Source organism: Syzygium oleosum, unplaced genomic scaffold, assembly GCF_021117445.2.
Source record: "Syzygium oleosum isolate NSW1041296 unplaced genomic scaffold, Sole_v2.1 Sole_v2.38, whole genome shotgun sequence".
In the NCBI taxonomy this organism is placed as follows: domain Eukaryota; kingdom Viridiplantae; phylum Streptophyta; class Magnoliopsida; order Myrtales; family Myrtaceae; genus Syzygium; species Syzygium oleosum.
The window spans coordinates 2,729,399-2,746,595 of record NW_026607522.1 but is presented as its reverse complement, the minus strand read 5'-3'; the positions used below and the strand labels follow the sequence as shown (position 1 = coordinate 2,746,595).

General features: G+C 38.5%; 1 protein-coding gene across 1 annotated transcript; it reads left to right on the top strand.

The window, feature by feature from the left end:
• Nucleotides 1-5,176: 5,176 nt before the first annotated feature.
• Nucleotides 5,177-16,044, top strand: LOC115688735 (ARM REPEAT PROTEIN INTERACTING WITH ABF2-like). Its single transcript, XM_056305648.1, has 19 exons — nt 5,177-5,474; nt 5,642-5,799; nt 6,004-6,176; nt 6,284-6,404; nt 6,709-6,783; nt 6,902-6,996; nt 7,136-7,211; nt 8,047-8,151; nt 8,643-8,771; nt 8,885-8,953; nt 10,028-10,087; nt 10,241-10,364; nt 10,484-10,623; nt 13,001-13,064; nt 13,183-13,262; nt 13,451-13,515; nt 13,596-13,713; nt 14,117-14,235; nt 15,639-16,044. The coding sequence occupies exons 1-19, from the start codon at nt 5,177-5,179 to the stop codon at nt 15,706-15,708; spliced, it is 2,139 nt and encodes a 712-aa protein (XP_056161623.1). The 3' UTR covers nt 15,709-16,044.
• The last annotated feature ends 1,153 nt before the right edge of the window (nt 16,045-17,197 follow it).

The following is a 17,197-nucleotide window of genomic DNA, read 5'->3' as shown; positions in this document are numbered from 1 at the left end:
ATGTTTCTACTGAAAAAAAAAAAATTTGCACCCGTTGAAAGGGATGTCAAGAAACTTAAAATTTGTCCAATGGCTAGCCAAATTAAACATACTTCTATAGTAATATAAGAACACGATCATGTAAACGAACAATAGATACTAAAATCAATATCTTCCCTGACCACACTGAATTGGAAGTTACCAGTAAACTCTCTTTGAAGCATTTCCTATTCCATTTGCTAAGTTCAAATTACTCATGTGTTGGCCACTTATGAGGAGAACTTGGAGAGGCGAGAGAAAGGGAAGGAACCTTGGTAAGTGCTATAGAAATACATTCAGCTGTGCAAAGTATTTGAGAAAGTTACATTGTCTGCATCCCAAGTTACGACAAGAGCTACTTGGTCTAACGCAACTGTGAAAATTTAGAAAGTCTATATAGCTCATGAATACTTACACGCTTTTGACCGATCATATCTGTTATAGTTCCATTTAGTAAAGCTGCTATAGGTCCTCCAATTGTCAGCATCGAACCAAAAAGTGAATAATGCAGCATAATAGGGGAAAGATTAACACAGAGAACCCGAACCGTAACTGAGTGCACTTATCCGTCGACAGTCCTTAACACAAGATATGCTTTTATTGCTTATCGATTAAGATACAGGGTTAATGCTATATGTTAAGGAACAAAGTACATAGAAAATTAGGATTATTATTTTAATCTTAGAATTTAGATGATAGTTAAATCAACTAAAACTTCGCAGCAATCATGCCATTATGATCCTATTTCAACAATAAGCTGAATACGTCCAACCCATTCAACAGATTCTTCATTCGTGAGGAGGAAGGTAGACGAACTGCCGCTACAGAAAGTCCCAGATCTTCCATCATGCCTGACATAACTGGCGATGACGTCCGGTAGATATTGGAAAGAATTAGAAGATTGATTGTTATTTATGTCCTTAGTGGGTATAAATATTCATAAACAAATAGGACAAGTTCAATGATTGGGTTGAAATCATCAGTTAAAACAATCTCTTCGTTTGGGTGGTAGCAATTAACACTACTTTTGAACCACTACGCCTTCTCACATATCAGATTGCCACTTGTACGCAACCACTGCAAGATCCTGAAGGAACTCACCAACCATCTAGGAGACTCTGTTATGAAGTATAAACTGAAAATTTGTATTACACCAGGAATTCCACCTGAAAAATAAAACACAAAAGGCACTTTTTGTTTATTTTCAACTTTTTTATCAGAAATAACTGTTAATAGAGATTTCACACCAAAAAAAAAAACTGTTAATAGAGAATCCCAGACGCTACCGATCAAAGCCACGGCGCACCAGGAAACAATAGTTCCAACAAAGTTTGTCAATGAAAAGCCAAAAGCTTGCATGGACTGCAACAAGAAGACAAATAGACCAAAAGGCGATGTATTGGCAACATGAAGCAAGATCATATTGTTCTAATTTTATTCTGACCGGATTGAATGAAGCAAATGCTCCCCGTACATTTTTATGGGCAAAAGGACACTATAAGTGCCATAACTTGTGTACGGAGATCACTTTGGTGTCATAACTTTTTTTCGGATCACTTTGGTGCCAAGTCGGAGGAAAAACGACTACTTAAGTGTCATAAGTTTTTTTTGGATCACTTCAGTGCTAAAATTTTTGAAAAACGATCACTTAAGTGCTAAATTTTTTTAAAAATGATCATTTAAGTGCTAAAATTTTTGAAAAACGATCACTTAAGTGTCAATCTCCGGCGAGCCACGTCAGCTTCAGAAATTAATAAAAAAAATGCCACGTCGGATTTCCGGCGAAAAATTGTGTACGGCACCGGAGTTGGCACTTAAGTGATCGTTTTTCAAAAATTTTAGCACTTAAGTGATCGTTTTTCAAAAATTTTAGCACTAAAGTGATCCAAAAAAAACTTATGGCACCAAAGTGAGCGCCGTACACAAGTTATGGCACTTGTAGTGTTCTTTTGCCCATTTTTATGTGTTATTTCTGCGATGTATACAGGTACCTGATGGGTAAAAGAGAGGTGATGATCATCGCGGTTCACATAAGTGTACCGGGAAGTCCAAAGTGCGTATTACCACATAGCCTGTGACCCCAACGCCAAATCCCATCAATGCTCTTCTAGCATCCAGCCACCAAGCATTCTGCGAAGCGACATGTAGTGTACAATTAAGTGAAAGTGAAAAATTTTGCACCCGGTCAAATTCTGATGGAACTTCTCGGACCCTGGCCAGTGCTGCCTGCGTTCTGCCTACCAGATTGCGATGGATTTAGACCCAAGAGATGGTAAACAGCGGAATTGGAATTGGGTCTGGAAATATGATGGGACCCCTAGCATCAAATTTTTTATTTAGTTGGTTCTTTATAACACTATTGCCACAAGGCATCTGCTTGGTCCCAGAGGCATGAACGTGCAAGATGTGTCCCTTATGTGATACTCAAGATGAGACTATCATTTATTTGCTAATATGGGATGACATCGGAAAAACCTCTTTCTGTGGTTGAGAGCTCCAATAAGTCCTTGAGGGAGTGAATTAGGAATGTGAGAACTAAAACTTGGTACAATAGGCCTAGGATCTCTCGGAGTAGCGTTTTCTTAATGGTATTGTGGGTTCTTCTGGATATATAGGAGTGCTGTTTCTTTCAATCACAATTCTAAACTAACTTACTCTGCATCTTTTTGTTTAGATAAAGCAGCGAACATCTGCTGCATTTACAAAGAATAAACAATGCTGAAAGAAGTCGAGATCAGGATCAAAATGGGAAATTCCGCAAGTTGGCTGGTTAAAATTGAATTCTGACGGAGTGGTGGTGGTGGAGAGTACAGGAGTAGCTGGAATTGGGGGCATAATCAGGGATGATGAAGGGGAATCGGTGAAGGGTTATACTCATTGCTTAGGAAAGACTTCCACATTTACTGTGGAACTGTGGGCTATCAAGGGGGGACTAATTATTGCTTTAGATTTAAATATGACATGTCTGGAGTCTGATGCCAATAATATGATATATGCTTCGCAAAACACGAGTCCTGACATCCCTAATTTGAACTCAATTTTGAATGAATGCAGGGACGTTTGAGCTGAATCGCAGCTGGTGAGGATTAAGCATGTGTTAAGGGAAGCAAATCATTGTGCGGACAAGCTAGCAAAGATGGGATTGACGGCATCTTTCGATGTATTTACCTTCAAATGTATTCCATCTGAATTAGAGGGTGCCCGGCGACTTCAAACAGTGAACGAGAGTGAGTGTTGAAGTTAAGGGAAAGACAACAACAGAGAGAAATCTGTCTTTATGAGAGAAGGACTTGGAGCGGCGTCGTTCGGGCCAAGACCAGTCATCTCATAGTCCATGCTAGACTTGTTTTTTTAATAAAAAAAAGCCACATATGAAAAAAAAAAATGCATGTCGTACTTTTGGTTATAATTTCTTGCCGGAGGCATTAAAGTGATTATTTGTTATCCGATTTGACACTTAAGTGATCCGATGAAAAGTTTTGGCATGAAAGTGAGTACCTTATGAAAGTTATGGTACTTCTAATATTCTTTTCCCGCCATGATTATGTTAAAAGGGTAATACATAGAGGTAACTATAGTGAAATCCATCTTCCGTGGATTGGTTGATTGTGAATGAATGGCACAGTTTGGGTAGTTTAAATGGATCTTTGTTGCTCAAAGGATTGAGTATTGGATCTTTCTGTTTTTGTGTATGTGTTGATAAGTCTGTCTATCTGTCTTTATACATTGAAAATGCTCGACTCTTTCCAAGCATGCAGGGCTTTACCATTTTGTTGGGAGAAGAGACGTCTTATGCTACCCTTGCAGTTTTGGGATTTCTTATAAATCCTTTCATGTATCATTTTGGTAATGAATGGAAATATTCTTTGACAAAAAAGAAGAATTCATCAAAATCAGTTTTGTCGTACAATCTTGAAATATAAGTACCTCTTAATATATAATTTATCAGTTGAATTGTCTGCTGATATATATGGTCGTTGAATTCTTCTGGTACTCTCACCTTATTCCGGCAATTGTGCCAGCAATTCGTGATTGTTTTTCCGAATCATGACTAAGTTAACCTTTGTGCACGAGGAGTGAAAAGCGTAGCAATCTCATTTGACTCTAGCTTGTTATGGCATTTTTGGCAGTCCTCCTGATGTAGGAGCAAGCCGATCCAAGAGCTAGATCATCTACATTTATCTTGGAGCCTGTTTATTCCATTGATAAATATTGCAAGAATTGAATGCAGTACCTCTCTGACGTCGTATAGTTCTCTTCATCTGCCAACATTCAATTAAGGTAAAGGAGGGTTTCTTTCCCTTAATGTAAATGGAATGGATTCAGTCATACTGGAAGTAGAAATACCACTGCCCTTTCTGTTATGCATTAGTCTAGTTTAGAAAAAGAGGATAGACTTTCCATTTACCGCTAACTAACGGAGTCCTGTTGTAACAAGGCCGTGTTTGATTGGTGCCCGAGACGACTCGTGTTATTATCTTTTCTTTTCTACTATTTGATTTATTCATTGCTTTCCAAACGTTTTCTGCATTTAGTATCCTATTGAATGTTTGGATTATTACAATGAATACATAGGCAAGTAGTAGTATGTTAGGAAACAAAAATCATGTATGAAAAGTTTTCCTATAAAGAGAAAAATGAATCAATCCAAATACGTAAACTCAATCTAGTGTAATAAAATCCTCGGCCCAACTTCCTAGTTCGCAAAGGTAAAACAATCTCCAGAGTCTTACCGGGCCTTTGACCGTCCTAACTAACTATGCCAATTCCGAGAGTCGAATAGTTACTATCAAGCGTAATTTCCACTATGTATAGTACTCATTATGTACGTATTTCCTGTTTCTTACGTAGAATGTAAATTTTTTTATCTATGCAAAAGCAATAGATGGTAATGAAGCTTGAATAGGCAGGGAAATGGATTGCGCGCTTCGGGTGCAGATGAGGCCGATTGATCTCGACCGTTAAATTATATGGGCCTCGCGTTGAGCTTGCCGTTCAAGACACGTGGCAGTAAGATCTGCAATACACGTGGCATTGTCGGAGGAATAATACAAGAAGCGGGGAAAGAACGAAGGCGAACGGGCAAAGCGAGACACAAAAGCTGAAAACCAACGTCTCTCTCTCTCTTTCTCTCCCTCCATTTCCTTCGTCGTTGCCGATGGCGTCCACGGGCGACCGCGACCACTCCGGCCACCACCAGCCGGAGTTGAGAGGCCAGAAGCGGAAGGCGGAGGCGGAGGCGGAGCCGGGGCCCGTCGGTCCCTGCACGTCGCTCCGCTTTCCGGCCAAGTGGGAAGCGCTGCTTGAGCCTGTGGTCACAGAAGCCGACCACGCGAAACTGGTGCGCTTCGTGATCAAGATGGTCGGCGTCCTGGACCGCACCTTCTCCTGCCGAGAGGACGATCGCATCGCCGCCCAGAACGCTATTCTCATCCTCACAGCACTCGCCGAGAAGGGTAACCCGTCTGTTTTCGGTGTAGAGGATGATTGATTGCTTGGACATTAGAGGGTTGATTTAGGAATCTCATCATGCGCGATTAGTGTAGACTGTGGAGTCCGCGTGGTGTTTGGCATAAGCCGTGTGGCGTTCTGTTGTTTTATTTATTTATTTTTTCGTTTGTAGGGAAATGTGTGGATGAGATGGTTCAGAATGGAGCCATTCCTGCTTTGGTGAAGCATTTGCAAGCGCCTCCTTTGGGAAAAGGCGACAAGTGTGCGAAGTTCTTCCAGCACAAAGTCGAGACGACGAGTGCATACGCTCTTAGATGGCTTGCTGCAAAAGTATGTGTTATTGCTGACCCTTATTCGAAGTTTTTCGTGACGTTAGATGCAATCAAGGGTACCCATATAGATGTTTGTGTCTTGTTTCAATTGGAATGTTGGAACTTTTATCTCCTACTTTGGGATTAAGTTTGAAGCACTAGATTGTGGTCAGCGGCTTTTTATTCTGCTCAAATCTTCTTTTCTGTCTCTTGGTTTCGACAGCCAGAGCATCGAGAACTCATAATTAAGAGTGGTGCCTTAAACCATCTACTCAATCTGTTGAAGAGGTACGAAGCAGGGTCCAGTTCACAGTCCGTGAATGATCTCATTCTAAGAGCCGTTGAGGCTATCTCAAAGCTTGCTCAACATAATAGTAGCGCCGCCATCCTTGTCAGGTTTTTTGGCTTTCATACTTGTATGATTAATTTCAAAAAAAAAAATTTATGATCAATTGTCATTTTCTAATACCACATCTTTCCTTGATTATACGGTGGATTTGTAGGTTGGAAGGTGGTATTCCACTGCTGGTTGAGTTGCTGGATGCCTATGAAATACATTTGCAAGGAGCAGCCGCCGCAGCGTTGTGCATGCTGGCTTTGGAAAGTAAAGAGAACAGGAATCAGGTGGTCACATTTTAGGAAGTTAAAACTTCCATTTTCTCCTGCAGCAATATTTGCAGAAAAATCTAGTGTGTATGGAGTGGCTTTTCTGTTTTACCTTTTGCGTTTTTAAATCTTGCAGCACAAGCATCCTGTTTTTTTCTTTTAAAATTTTATCAGGCTAAACTTTCATAAGATACATAATTGACATGTTAATTTAGATAAAAAATTTTTGTTAAAATAATAATCTAGATTTCAGTGGGAAAGAAAAAAGCAGCGTTTTATTGTTCATTTGCCGAAACAAATGGAGAATAACTTGTCATTTCAGATCGTGGATTGTGGTGCTCTTCCAAGCATCGTGTTGATACTCAAATCTGAGAATGCTGACATACACATTAAGGCGGTAAAATTTCTAGACAACCATTGTGCTTCATTGATCTATTTATGTGGGTATTATGGATTCTTAACTCGTTAATTGCACCACTAAAACTCACAATTTGCAGTGATCACTGGTTTTGCAGGTTGCATTGATTAGTGTTCTGGTGCGCTCATCTCGAAAAATAAAGAAAGATGTGCTGGCTGCTGGAGCTTTGCAACCTATTATTAGATTGCTCAGGTATGACCAAATCTTGGCTTTATACATAGGTCGCAATGTATTTTGCTTGGTTGGCAAAGCACCTGTATATTGCAGCTGCTTCATGTTGGGAACTACTGTCTCTCTCTGTGAAATTCGAAGTTCATCTATTGCAATGCAGTTCCAGCTGTGTTTGGAGCCAGATGGAGGCAGCTCGCTTAGTTGGACTATTTGCTGCAGCCAATTCAATTCGTAAGGTGACTCATGAGTGATGCTGTTTTTCTTGTGATCCCCTTGTATCCTTTGCTCTGTAGTTTTTTGTCTTCTATATATTTCTCTAAAGAAATATCATTTATATTACTCTCTATAGTGAAAACGATGATCACTTCTCTCTGTGCATCCCCGAGAGCCCTCTGCCAGGGCCTCAGAGATCATATAAGCATTTCTTGAGGTCCTAATATTTGTCCTATGAAGAAGCCCCTACAAATGATTCTCATTTTCTTTTTCTTTCCAAATTTCAAATTGTGTCTGCTGCTTAAGTGTGCTGAACATTTTGCTGTATTTTAAACAGCATTAATGACAAGACGAGTATCTAATTTGATAAATGATAATGCCAACATTCCTTCATCATACACATGGGCAAGCTTTCTCTAACCACATGCATTATTTGGTCTGCTAACTTTAGATAGCATCTATTAATGTGGATGCATTAGTCTAGAAAACCTGATGTACTAATCATACAATGTGTTTAAGTACAATAAATATGACAGAGGTTTTGTTAATGCATATCTGGCTTTTAATCCGGAAGGGTCTCTGGTCAAGTTATATGAAGCCTCTCTGAGCTAAAGTTGCTTGTAATTGAATTCCATACTTTGGTGCCCTGGCGTAACAGTCTGAAAAGATATTTTGGGAAAAAATGTCTTAAGGGATCATTTTTACTGCTCTCTCTCTCTCTCTCTCTCTCTCTGGAGGAAATATTCAAGAAGCTGAATGGTTTTTTTTTTGTATGCATTTGGTGAGTAGAAGCTCATTTGCTCAGACTCTACAACAATGTTATACTTCTTGCCCATTTTAATGAAAAGCTTTAAACAGGCAATTGTTCAAAGGGGTGCAGTTCGTCCTCTTATTGAGATGCTTCGATCTTCTAGTCTTGAAGCGAGGGAATTGTCGGCTTCTGCACTGTGGAGATTTGCTCGGGTCATTACTCTACTGCAGCACTGCTCATTAATTCATACGGATGTTTTATTTTTCCCTTATAGCTTCCATGATTTCACTTTCCCCTGCGTTTGAAAATTCAGAAGTGATCATAGATTTTAATAATCTTCTTGAGTTCAGAAAATGGGGAGTTTGCACCTGTAGTTCCCTCTTTACTATGACTAGTTAATCCTATTGTAGGGTTAATACATAGTAGATGTCATTATGGTTCGCATGCTTAATTACTGTTAATTCAATCAACCTTTTCGACTTTTGGACGTGAACTCATTGTCAACTTGTGGAGATTCATAGAATACTTCGCCATAACTTTCTGATAAATCTGTTGTAAAATTTAATCTCCCTCTGAACTTCATTATCTGCTTTCTGACTGCATGAAAATGACCGATATATTAGTTTGGAGAAGAGAGGCTCTTTGGTTGGGCTAGTTGTCAGATTCACTGTACTTACTATAGGAAACGCATTCTCAATTTCAGAACTCAGACACCCAGGTTGGTATTGCTCACGAGGGCGGCTTACTGGCATTACTGGAACTTCTAGATTCAGAAAGTGAATCATTGCAGGATGTTGCTGCATGTGCTCTTCATACTCTATTGAATAATGAGGTATCGAATGGTTTGAAACTTCTTTGGATCAAGACCCAAATCCTATTCTTCAAGTGAATTGGTTTTCAACAACATATTTGCATCATCTAATGGATTTTCTTCACTTGTCACAGGAGAACGTGTCAGAATTTATCACTATTGGTGGATTTCAGAAGCTACAGAGGGGAGAATTCACTGGCCAAGTAAGTCTGAGTCATTCTCCTAGTTGGCGACTTTCATATCATACTCAACATTAATTATCCAAGTAGACAAAAAAATAGTTGTCCTGCTACTGCTAGGATTTGTACAATTTGTGCTGAGATTGTTTTGGTATCACCAAACAACATCAACCAATGAGAAAAATCCTTCTCCACTTGGGTTCATCTACAATGTTTTCCTAGACTCAAAATTGTTCTGCAGCAGGCTCTACACAACTTTCGAAAAATTGAGCTGGAGGAGCCCATTTCACAAGGTTGTGTCTTGAAACTTGACATAAAAAGCCACTTCCCGTGTGCATGATTGATGAACCTTTTCCTAAGATCAGAAGTTCTAGTATAGGGATGCTCTGGACCGGGTTGTAAATTGAGGGGCATGTTGCTCTTGTGTTCTAAGTTTAGAGGATATTTAGTTTGAAGCTTAACATTGCGATGTTTTTCCATATTACTATAAAAAGGTAGTAACAAATAGGGAAAACTTGACCATTCATTCCCTATATTGTGAAAGTTTCAGTAACTCTGATTTCATGATTTCAGTCCATCTACTTTGTATGTTGGCGAAGTTCCATCCAACTTCTCTTAGTTTCTTTTTGAGTTAGATGATGTTGTGTCACTGAGGCAGACACGGCCACGTAGGATTAATCTTTTGAAAACCCTAACCGGAATAGGACTGAAGGACTGTTTTCACATTATGAAGAACATTAAAGTTCAGGGAGTCACTTACCAAATTTCCCAAACCGTAGTGTCTAGATAATAATAACAATATTTTATTTTGAATTTAGGTATCTAGCAATGGAATAAGAAACTAACTAGGTAATTCTTTCTTCTTTAACAATTTATAGTGTTACCATGACAATATAAGTGCCATATTCGATAATGCATCTCAATTTGAATGGAAATCTGAAGTGGTCAAACTAGGAAGCTTACTTGCACTCGTGGCTCATTGATGTTTTAAGGCACACTTCAAACCATTATGAAATATGTGAGATACTTCCTATATGAAGCATTTCTATGCCTTTGTGTTACGATTGCTACGAGTTTGTTCACCATGTTGTTTTGTAGGCCACAAAACAGTGCGTTAATAGAACAGTGAAGAGATTAGAGCAGAAGATTCGAGGCCGAGTGAGTATTTATCTCTGTAAAGACATTCTTCATGATAGTGATGCTTATTTTGCAATTTTTTCTGATGGGATGTTTACATGCCATAGGCAGGTTGTGCAGCGTGCTTTTCATACTTAACATTAGTTAAATAATTTTCGGTTTTCATCCATGTAGGTCTTCAAACACTTATTGCTTTTAATGCGTGTATCAGAGAATGCCATCCAAGGAAGAGTAGCTATAGCTCTTGCACATCTTTCTGACCCAACAGATCAACCAATGATTCTTATCAATAATAATGGCATGTTATACTTTGGATTTTTTTTAGCTTTTCTATGCCCAACTTTTCATGCTCAAGACCCATCAACTACCATGTTAGAAAACCCTTTTAGTGACTAAGCAAGCTATTTTTTAATGAAGGATTGGAATTGCTGCTTCGGTTGCTTATTTCTTCATGTCCCAAGGAACAACTTGATGGTGCGCTAGCCTTGTTCAAGGTGGCTAAGAAAGCAATGATAGTTCCACCTTTAGATGGAGATTCAACCATTTCAAAACCGCAAGTATGCTTTTTATGTTATTTACTCTAGCCCATCATAACTCTACTTTATAAGAAACTTGGTCTTCAATTTGAATACCTATATTGAGTTCCTAGTTTCACTCGTGTTTCCTGACACTCCTTGTTGGAGGCAGATTTTGGTACTGTAGAGAAGCTTGTAATATAGGGCTTTTGAAGCAACTTCTTCCGTTGGCTACACAGTGGTGAATTTCTAATTGATCGATGATGCCATCTGATGGTGATGGCGATGGCGATCTTAACCATTGAGGGACTCAAAAAGTTCATTTGCTTTTAATGTTCTGTTATGGGAGAAACAACATTGTATGGGAAACACCACGCAGTTTGGTATGTCATATGTAGGGCAGTAGGTGCATTTAAACATCGTTAACGAATAATCATATTGATAGAGATTGATTTGTATAAAGTCACACAATCATAAATAGCAGGGGTGCATAGTCATCCCCAACCATTTAATCTTATAATCATTTTCTTGTTCTTTTACTTTCACATGGTTTCGAGCCATGACTTTTGCTACATGTTACCCTAGTGCGGTTAAAATACTTAGTTGAGTTGTTGGGATTCAGACAAGGAAAGCCTGCGGATCTAGTTTGTGATGTTCAGGCTATACTGTACATTTTCTGATCAGAAATCTGGAGGAACTCAGTTTGTGGTGATATCAAATAGCCTTACGTGGATTCAAATGATCAACTTGCCTACTCATTTACTTAGTCTCTTGGTGGTCCTTGTTTGAATTACATCTGTAACAATTAACTTATACTACGAAATATATGCTCGAACTTGAAGGAAATGAAAGAATTATTCTATTTTTTTTAGACATACCTGCAGCTATATATGTTGCATACCTATCAATAGTCTAGAAACGTCTATTTGCAAAAGCAATATCAAAAAATGTCAACCTCGTTCCTTTACTTTCGCAATTACTTTTGATAGTACTAACTTTAGATTGGGGATTCCTAAGATCCTTCGTTGGTTTAGATTTATCATAAGGTGGTGCACTTAGGATTGGTTTAATTAGGTTTGGAAACAAACTTGTTTTTCCAGACGATGTGGAAATACGAAAATGATGCCAAATCATAGCTCCAAAAATACTTGCACTTTCTTTGTGGTCATGGTGAAAGATGAATCTGGTTTGAACACGGAATTGATTTGGGTCGAGAAATGGTAGTAGGATTTCTCTCACCCTATTCTTGTTGTCCTTCTGACTGGAGCATTTAGTTTATCAAATATATTTTACTTGTGATCAAAATATGGGCTGTAAAGGATATTGCATATGAGTTTATAAGATTGATTTTCTCCTGTTGAAAAGATAAATACGCATATGCTCTCATGAACCTCCTAACTAGGAAATTTTGTGATAAATGATGAAGTTGAGGATAGTGGAGGATTCTAACAATAAGTGAATATTTGCTTAACAGTCAGCTGCGACTTCTTTAGTGGTATTCATAATGAAACCTGACCTCGCTGATATTTGTCGTAAGTCCTACCGACGGTCTTAGTACTACTATTTTACTAGTCATTCTTCATCTCTGCTTCATCTAATCTAAGAGGAGTACAAACATCATAATGTATGAAGTAATTACGAAATTGATATTTCATCTTAAGGCCTTAAATACGAAACCATCCATTGTTACACTTTCATCTTATTCCTACACAATGTTTAAGCACAATGCATTACTTTGATTGTTGATACTATTCCTGCAGTTAAGCTTTTATTATCATCCATTATGTAGTTGCCATCGTGGTGAACATGCAATGCCTTAAAACTTGTAAACACCCCAGAATGGAAAGATTGGAGCACAAGAAAATGGAAAGTGATAGAGGCTGAATTCTCAAACAGCAAAGGACAAGTTTGGGGATGTGCTTTTTGCAGCAGAATGCTGACATTGGCATGATCGCAAGTTGATGTCTGTGTCACTTAGGCATGGTCCGCGTCAATAGGGGGCCTTATAGATATCCAGGGCACATGTACAATTTAAGGATGCTACAAACAAGAAATCTAAGTTTGTAACTTGATATTTTTCTCTTTATGCGGGCACTAATGCCATCTAAAGAGCAGAGAATAGAGTAAGTAGAGATTCTCTTATTATGCACCGACCACTTAATACAGTAAGATGTGAGGTCTCAGAAGTGCATAAAGACAATAATACTGTGGACCTTTTGATCACGGGTCATTAATGCCTTCTGGAATTGAGTGCCTTGTTCTTCCAAACCATTTTCACGAAGGTTAAGTTTAACAAATTTATTAGTATTTCACCTTTGACATTTATGTCCAATTTTTGTTTGCTTTCTTTTAATGCTTTAGTGATGCTTCTCTATTTGACCATATGTTCAATACGCTGATGAAAGGACTCTTATTGCAGGTCTATCTAAGCAAGCAATATGTGAACAATGCTATGCAATCTGATGTAACCTTTTTGGTTGAATGTGAGTTCGGGTTGTCTGTCCAAGTTTGCATGCTCTTGTTAATTCAACCTAATTACTCTGACTCTCCTATTCATTTTGATATTGGGCCGTCTCAATGGTATTGACTTGCTTATTGCAGCTAGACAATTCTATGCACACAGAAGTTGCTTGTCAGCATCTTCAGATACATTCCGTGCAATGCTTGACGGCGGTTATCAGGCAAGTTTATTTATTCTTTTTAAGTTGGTATATAATCATCATTTGTGGCAGTCTGGCACTTATTCTTGAGGAAACATGCCTCACTAACCCACTTATTCTCATCTTGAAGCTTTGTAAGCTATTCTGTAGAATTGGTATATTAGGGTACATGATGCATTTTGCTTATTTCACTTTATGTTTGCTTGCAGGAAAAGGATGCCACTAGCATAGAGATTCCAAACATAAGATGGGAGATCTTTGAGTTGATGATGAGGTCAATGCAATTTTAGCTTAACATGGCAAAGGACCTCTTTGCTTTATGCTCTAATTCACTTGATCCTTTTACCGGTACAGGTTCATGTACTCCGAGTCAGTTGAAGTTACGCCAGATAATGCACAAGAGCTTCTTAAAGCAGCTGATCAGTATCTCGTTGAAGGGCTTAAGCGACTTTGTGAGCGTGCCATTGGGCAGGTTAGCCAAAGAGTTCATCTGTCTATTTCGGAAAAGGACACTAGCTGGCATAACTTTCGTACGGCACTCACTTAAGTGCCATAACTTTTTTTTCGACCACTTAAATGCCATAACTTTTAAAAAATATTTACTTGAGTGCCATAACTTTTTTAAAAGTTCACTTAAGTACCAAAATTCGATGTGGCATAACACTAGTGGTAAACATTTTAAAAAATTATGGAACTCAAGTGATCGATTGAAAAGTTATACGACACTCAAGTAAGCGCCGTACATAAATTATGACATTTAAGTGATCGAAAAAGTTATTATGGCAGTCAAGTGAGTGCTGTAGGAAAGTTATAGCACTTGTAGTGTTTGTCTATTTCTTTGTGATCCCCGAGATAATTGAGAGTTTATATTGCAGGAACTATCTATGGAAACTATTTCAACTATATACGAACTCTCCAATGATTTCCATGCGACATCATTGAAGCATTCGTGCATCTTGTTTATCTTGGAGCATTTTGATGAATTCAGGCGTCGGTATGCAATCTCAACAATTTTTTAACTTCCAAAAATTATATAGTTTATTCTGCTGACGAGATAACTAAGAATGTTAAATCTTTTGAAGTTGGTGCATTGGAAGAATTATAAAGGTCTCTGTTATTTGAAAATGACGTGGCCATTTAGCAACTAGCAACCTTGGTATCTCAATCAGGGCTAGGCTCTTTGCATACCGGAAGAAAGATTATTGGCTTGATATTTATACCATTTTCCAGTAATGCTTGGCTAATGGCACTATCCACACATGCAATGCTCTTTTTAATCGTGTTCTTGTCAAACATCCAGAGATGCCGCAGATTATGCACATTCTGGACGCTACATTTCACAAATAAATCCAGTTTCATGTCTGATCAGCACTCGTCAACATTATATCGGGATAGAATTCTAAAGCACAGGGTTGTTACATTTGGGTCATATTTACATGCGAAATCTATTGGCTCACAAACTCAAGATCACGTCACTTGGCTTTCACATCACTAACAGTTGGGCGGTTGAAAATCTACCATTGGTTATTAAGAGCCAAAACTCATATCACTAGTAGTCAATCCCTTTGTGCCTCTATCACTCTAAAGCCAAAGGCTGGAACATTAAGGCCACAAAGTTTGGCTGAGCAGGCTAGTGTCACCCTGGCTACCATTGCAAGGGATTGCTCATTGCAAGTGGCCGCAATCCAACCTATATTACTCGGTAATGAGCCGCAGGAAATTGCTTAGGGTTTTAAATCTAGATTTTTCGAGCTATGCTTATTGTTATCCTCAAATAAATTCATCCAGGTTGAGATTTGACAGTATTAACTTGAGTTTCTGCATGAGGTGTCTAGTTTTTGCCTGTGTTTGCATTCAAGTACATGCATTTGCCTTTGTCTCCCAATTGGTGTGCTTGCTGCTTTTGTAATATCACAGAGGCTTTGCTAGTGAGAATTTTTCAATTGGGTTGGTTCTTTCCAGCTTTGGCCAATTAATATGAGAAAAGGAATTGTCGCACTGCTCCTGGCTACATGATCTTCTAACTTGTGACTATTGTGAGGTTCAGCCTTTATTATGTTCAAAGCGTAATGCTAGAGGTAGCTGATTTAGCAGTGTGATCCATCTTCCGCAGTTTGGTTGAGTGAGAAAGGATGGCACCGTTCTGGTAGTTCAAATGAATCTTTGTGTATGTCCGTCTTCGTGTACGTATTGATGACTCTGCCGTAAACGCTCGACTCTTGCCAATTGTGCATGGCTTTGCCGTTTTGTACTGAGAAGCGACATATATTACTTGTCTTATGCCACCCTCCTAACTTCATCGAAATCAGTTATGTGTACAATTTGGAAATATAACCACGTTTTAATATTTTGTTTTCAGTTGAATTGTCTGCTGATATGGTTGTTGCAATTCTTCAGGTACTCTCAGCTAATTCAAGAAATTGTGCCAGCAATCCGTGATTATTTTTCAGAAGCGTTAACTAAGTAAACACCCTTACAAGTGGCGTGAAAGCACAACAATCTCATTTGGTTCTAGCTCGTTATGGGGTCTAAAAGAGTTGGCAATCCTCGTGATGTAGGAGCTAGCCGGTGGTGGACCGTGCACATATATCATTGAGCCCCGTTTTGCTCCATAGATATCTATTGCAAGAATTGAATGCAGCCAACTCTGATGTAACATAGTTCTTTTCATTTGACAATATTCAATTAAGCTAAACGAGGGTTTCTAATCCAATCAAGTACTCACATCTTCTTCCTTGCTTGAAAAGGGACCCGGTTAGAATACACTGCACGAACTCGTGGAGAATTTAATGCAGTTCAACTCTTACGCAGGACTTTTCTTTTTTGTTCTTCATCTGCCAACAACAAATAAACAAAAATAAAAAAAGTTGGTTTCTAACATGATTAGCCAGATTCATCTTCTTCCTTACTAGAATTGCTAGTGGCAACTTGGTTTGGACATGTATAGTGATGTCGAATAAGTTCTTATTTCAAGTTCTCAATTGACCAACGGTCAAAATCGTTCCTACGCTTAATCCATTTCAGAATCCATCAAAAATAGATCTATCGATTTTCACGTATAACCCAGATGTCAAGCAACTTAATGATGATAAGCCAAAGAGCAAAGAATCGTGGAGAAATCCAAACAAGTCGGGGAATCAATTCAAAATGAAGTATGAAATGAAGAGGAGAGGGTCTTGCTATGTGTGCGGAAAGCTCGGACACAGCGCAAGAGAGTGTTGCCGTTCTCTTGACTTGTATGGTGGAGGTAGGCTATGGGTGGTGACTTGACTCCAGTTGCCCCTTGTCATGTGAGTTCTCACAAGAGTGCTTTTACTTCGTATAAGGAGATGAACGACCAAGTGCATGTTTACAAGGGAACTCAGATACGAGTGTGATCGGTCGGAATATCTTGTGTCGTCTTCGGACAGAACACTTACTCTTAAAAATGTTCGTCATGTCCGCAAGTTGAACAAGAGTCTTATTTCAGTTTACATGGTTGGTCTTCATGTATTTCTTGTAATGTTTGCGTCCAATAAAGTGATTCTCACTAGAGAGGGATCCTTTATTGGAAAGGGCTATGCCAACGACAAGATGTACTAGCTCATTTTGATGCATCATGATAGTACTATGTCTTTTGATTATGCTTGTGGTGTTGAATTTATTTATCATATTAATACGCATATTGTTTTGCATTATGAGCTAGGTCATATTGGCAAGAGAACCATGGATAGAATGATACAATGTGATTTAGTGTATATTGTGAATAAAAATATTCTTGATGAAAAATGGGAATGCTGCGTTCAAACTAAAATTAATAGAAAATCGACTGAATCCGTTAGTAGATCTACTGGTATTTTAGGATTATTACATACGGATATATGTAATAATAATGACGACTTAACTAGAGGAGAAAAAAGATACTTTATAACTTTTACGGATAATTTTTCTAAATACACATGTGTTTATTTATATAA

Bases quoted from the DNA above. Each gene is read 5' to 3' on its own strand.
- LOC115688735 (XM_056305648.1), top strand. From the start codon at position 5,177: ATGGCGTCCACGGGCGACCGCGACCACTCCGGCCACCACCAGCCGGAG. The intron at 6,405-6,708 runs GTGGTCACATTT...TTGTCATTTCAG, and splicing joins GTAAAGAGAACAGGAATCAG to ATCGTGGATTGTGGTGCTCT. The intron at 13,065-13,182 runs GTGAGTTCGGGT...TGCTTATTGCAG, and splicing joins TGTAACCTTTTTGGTTGAAT to CTAGACAATTCTATGCACAC.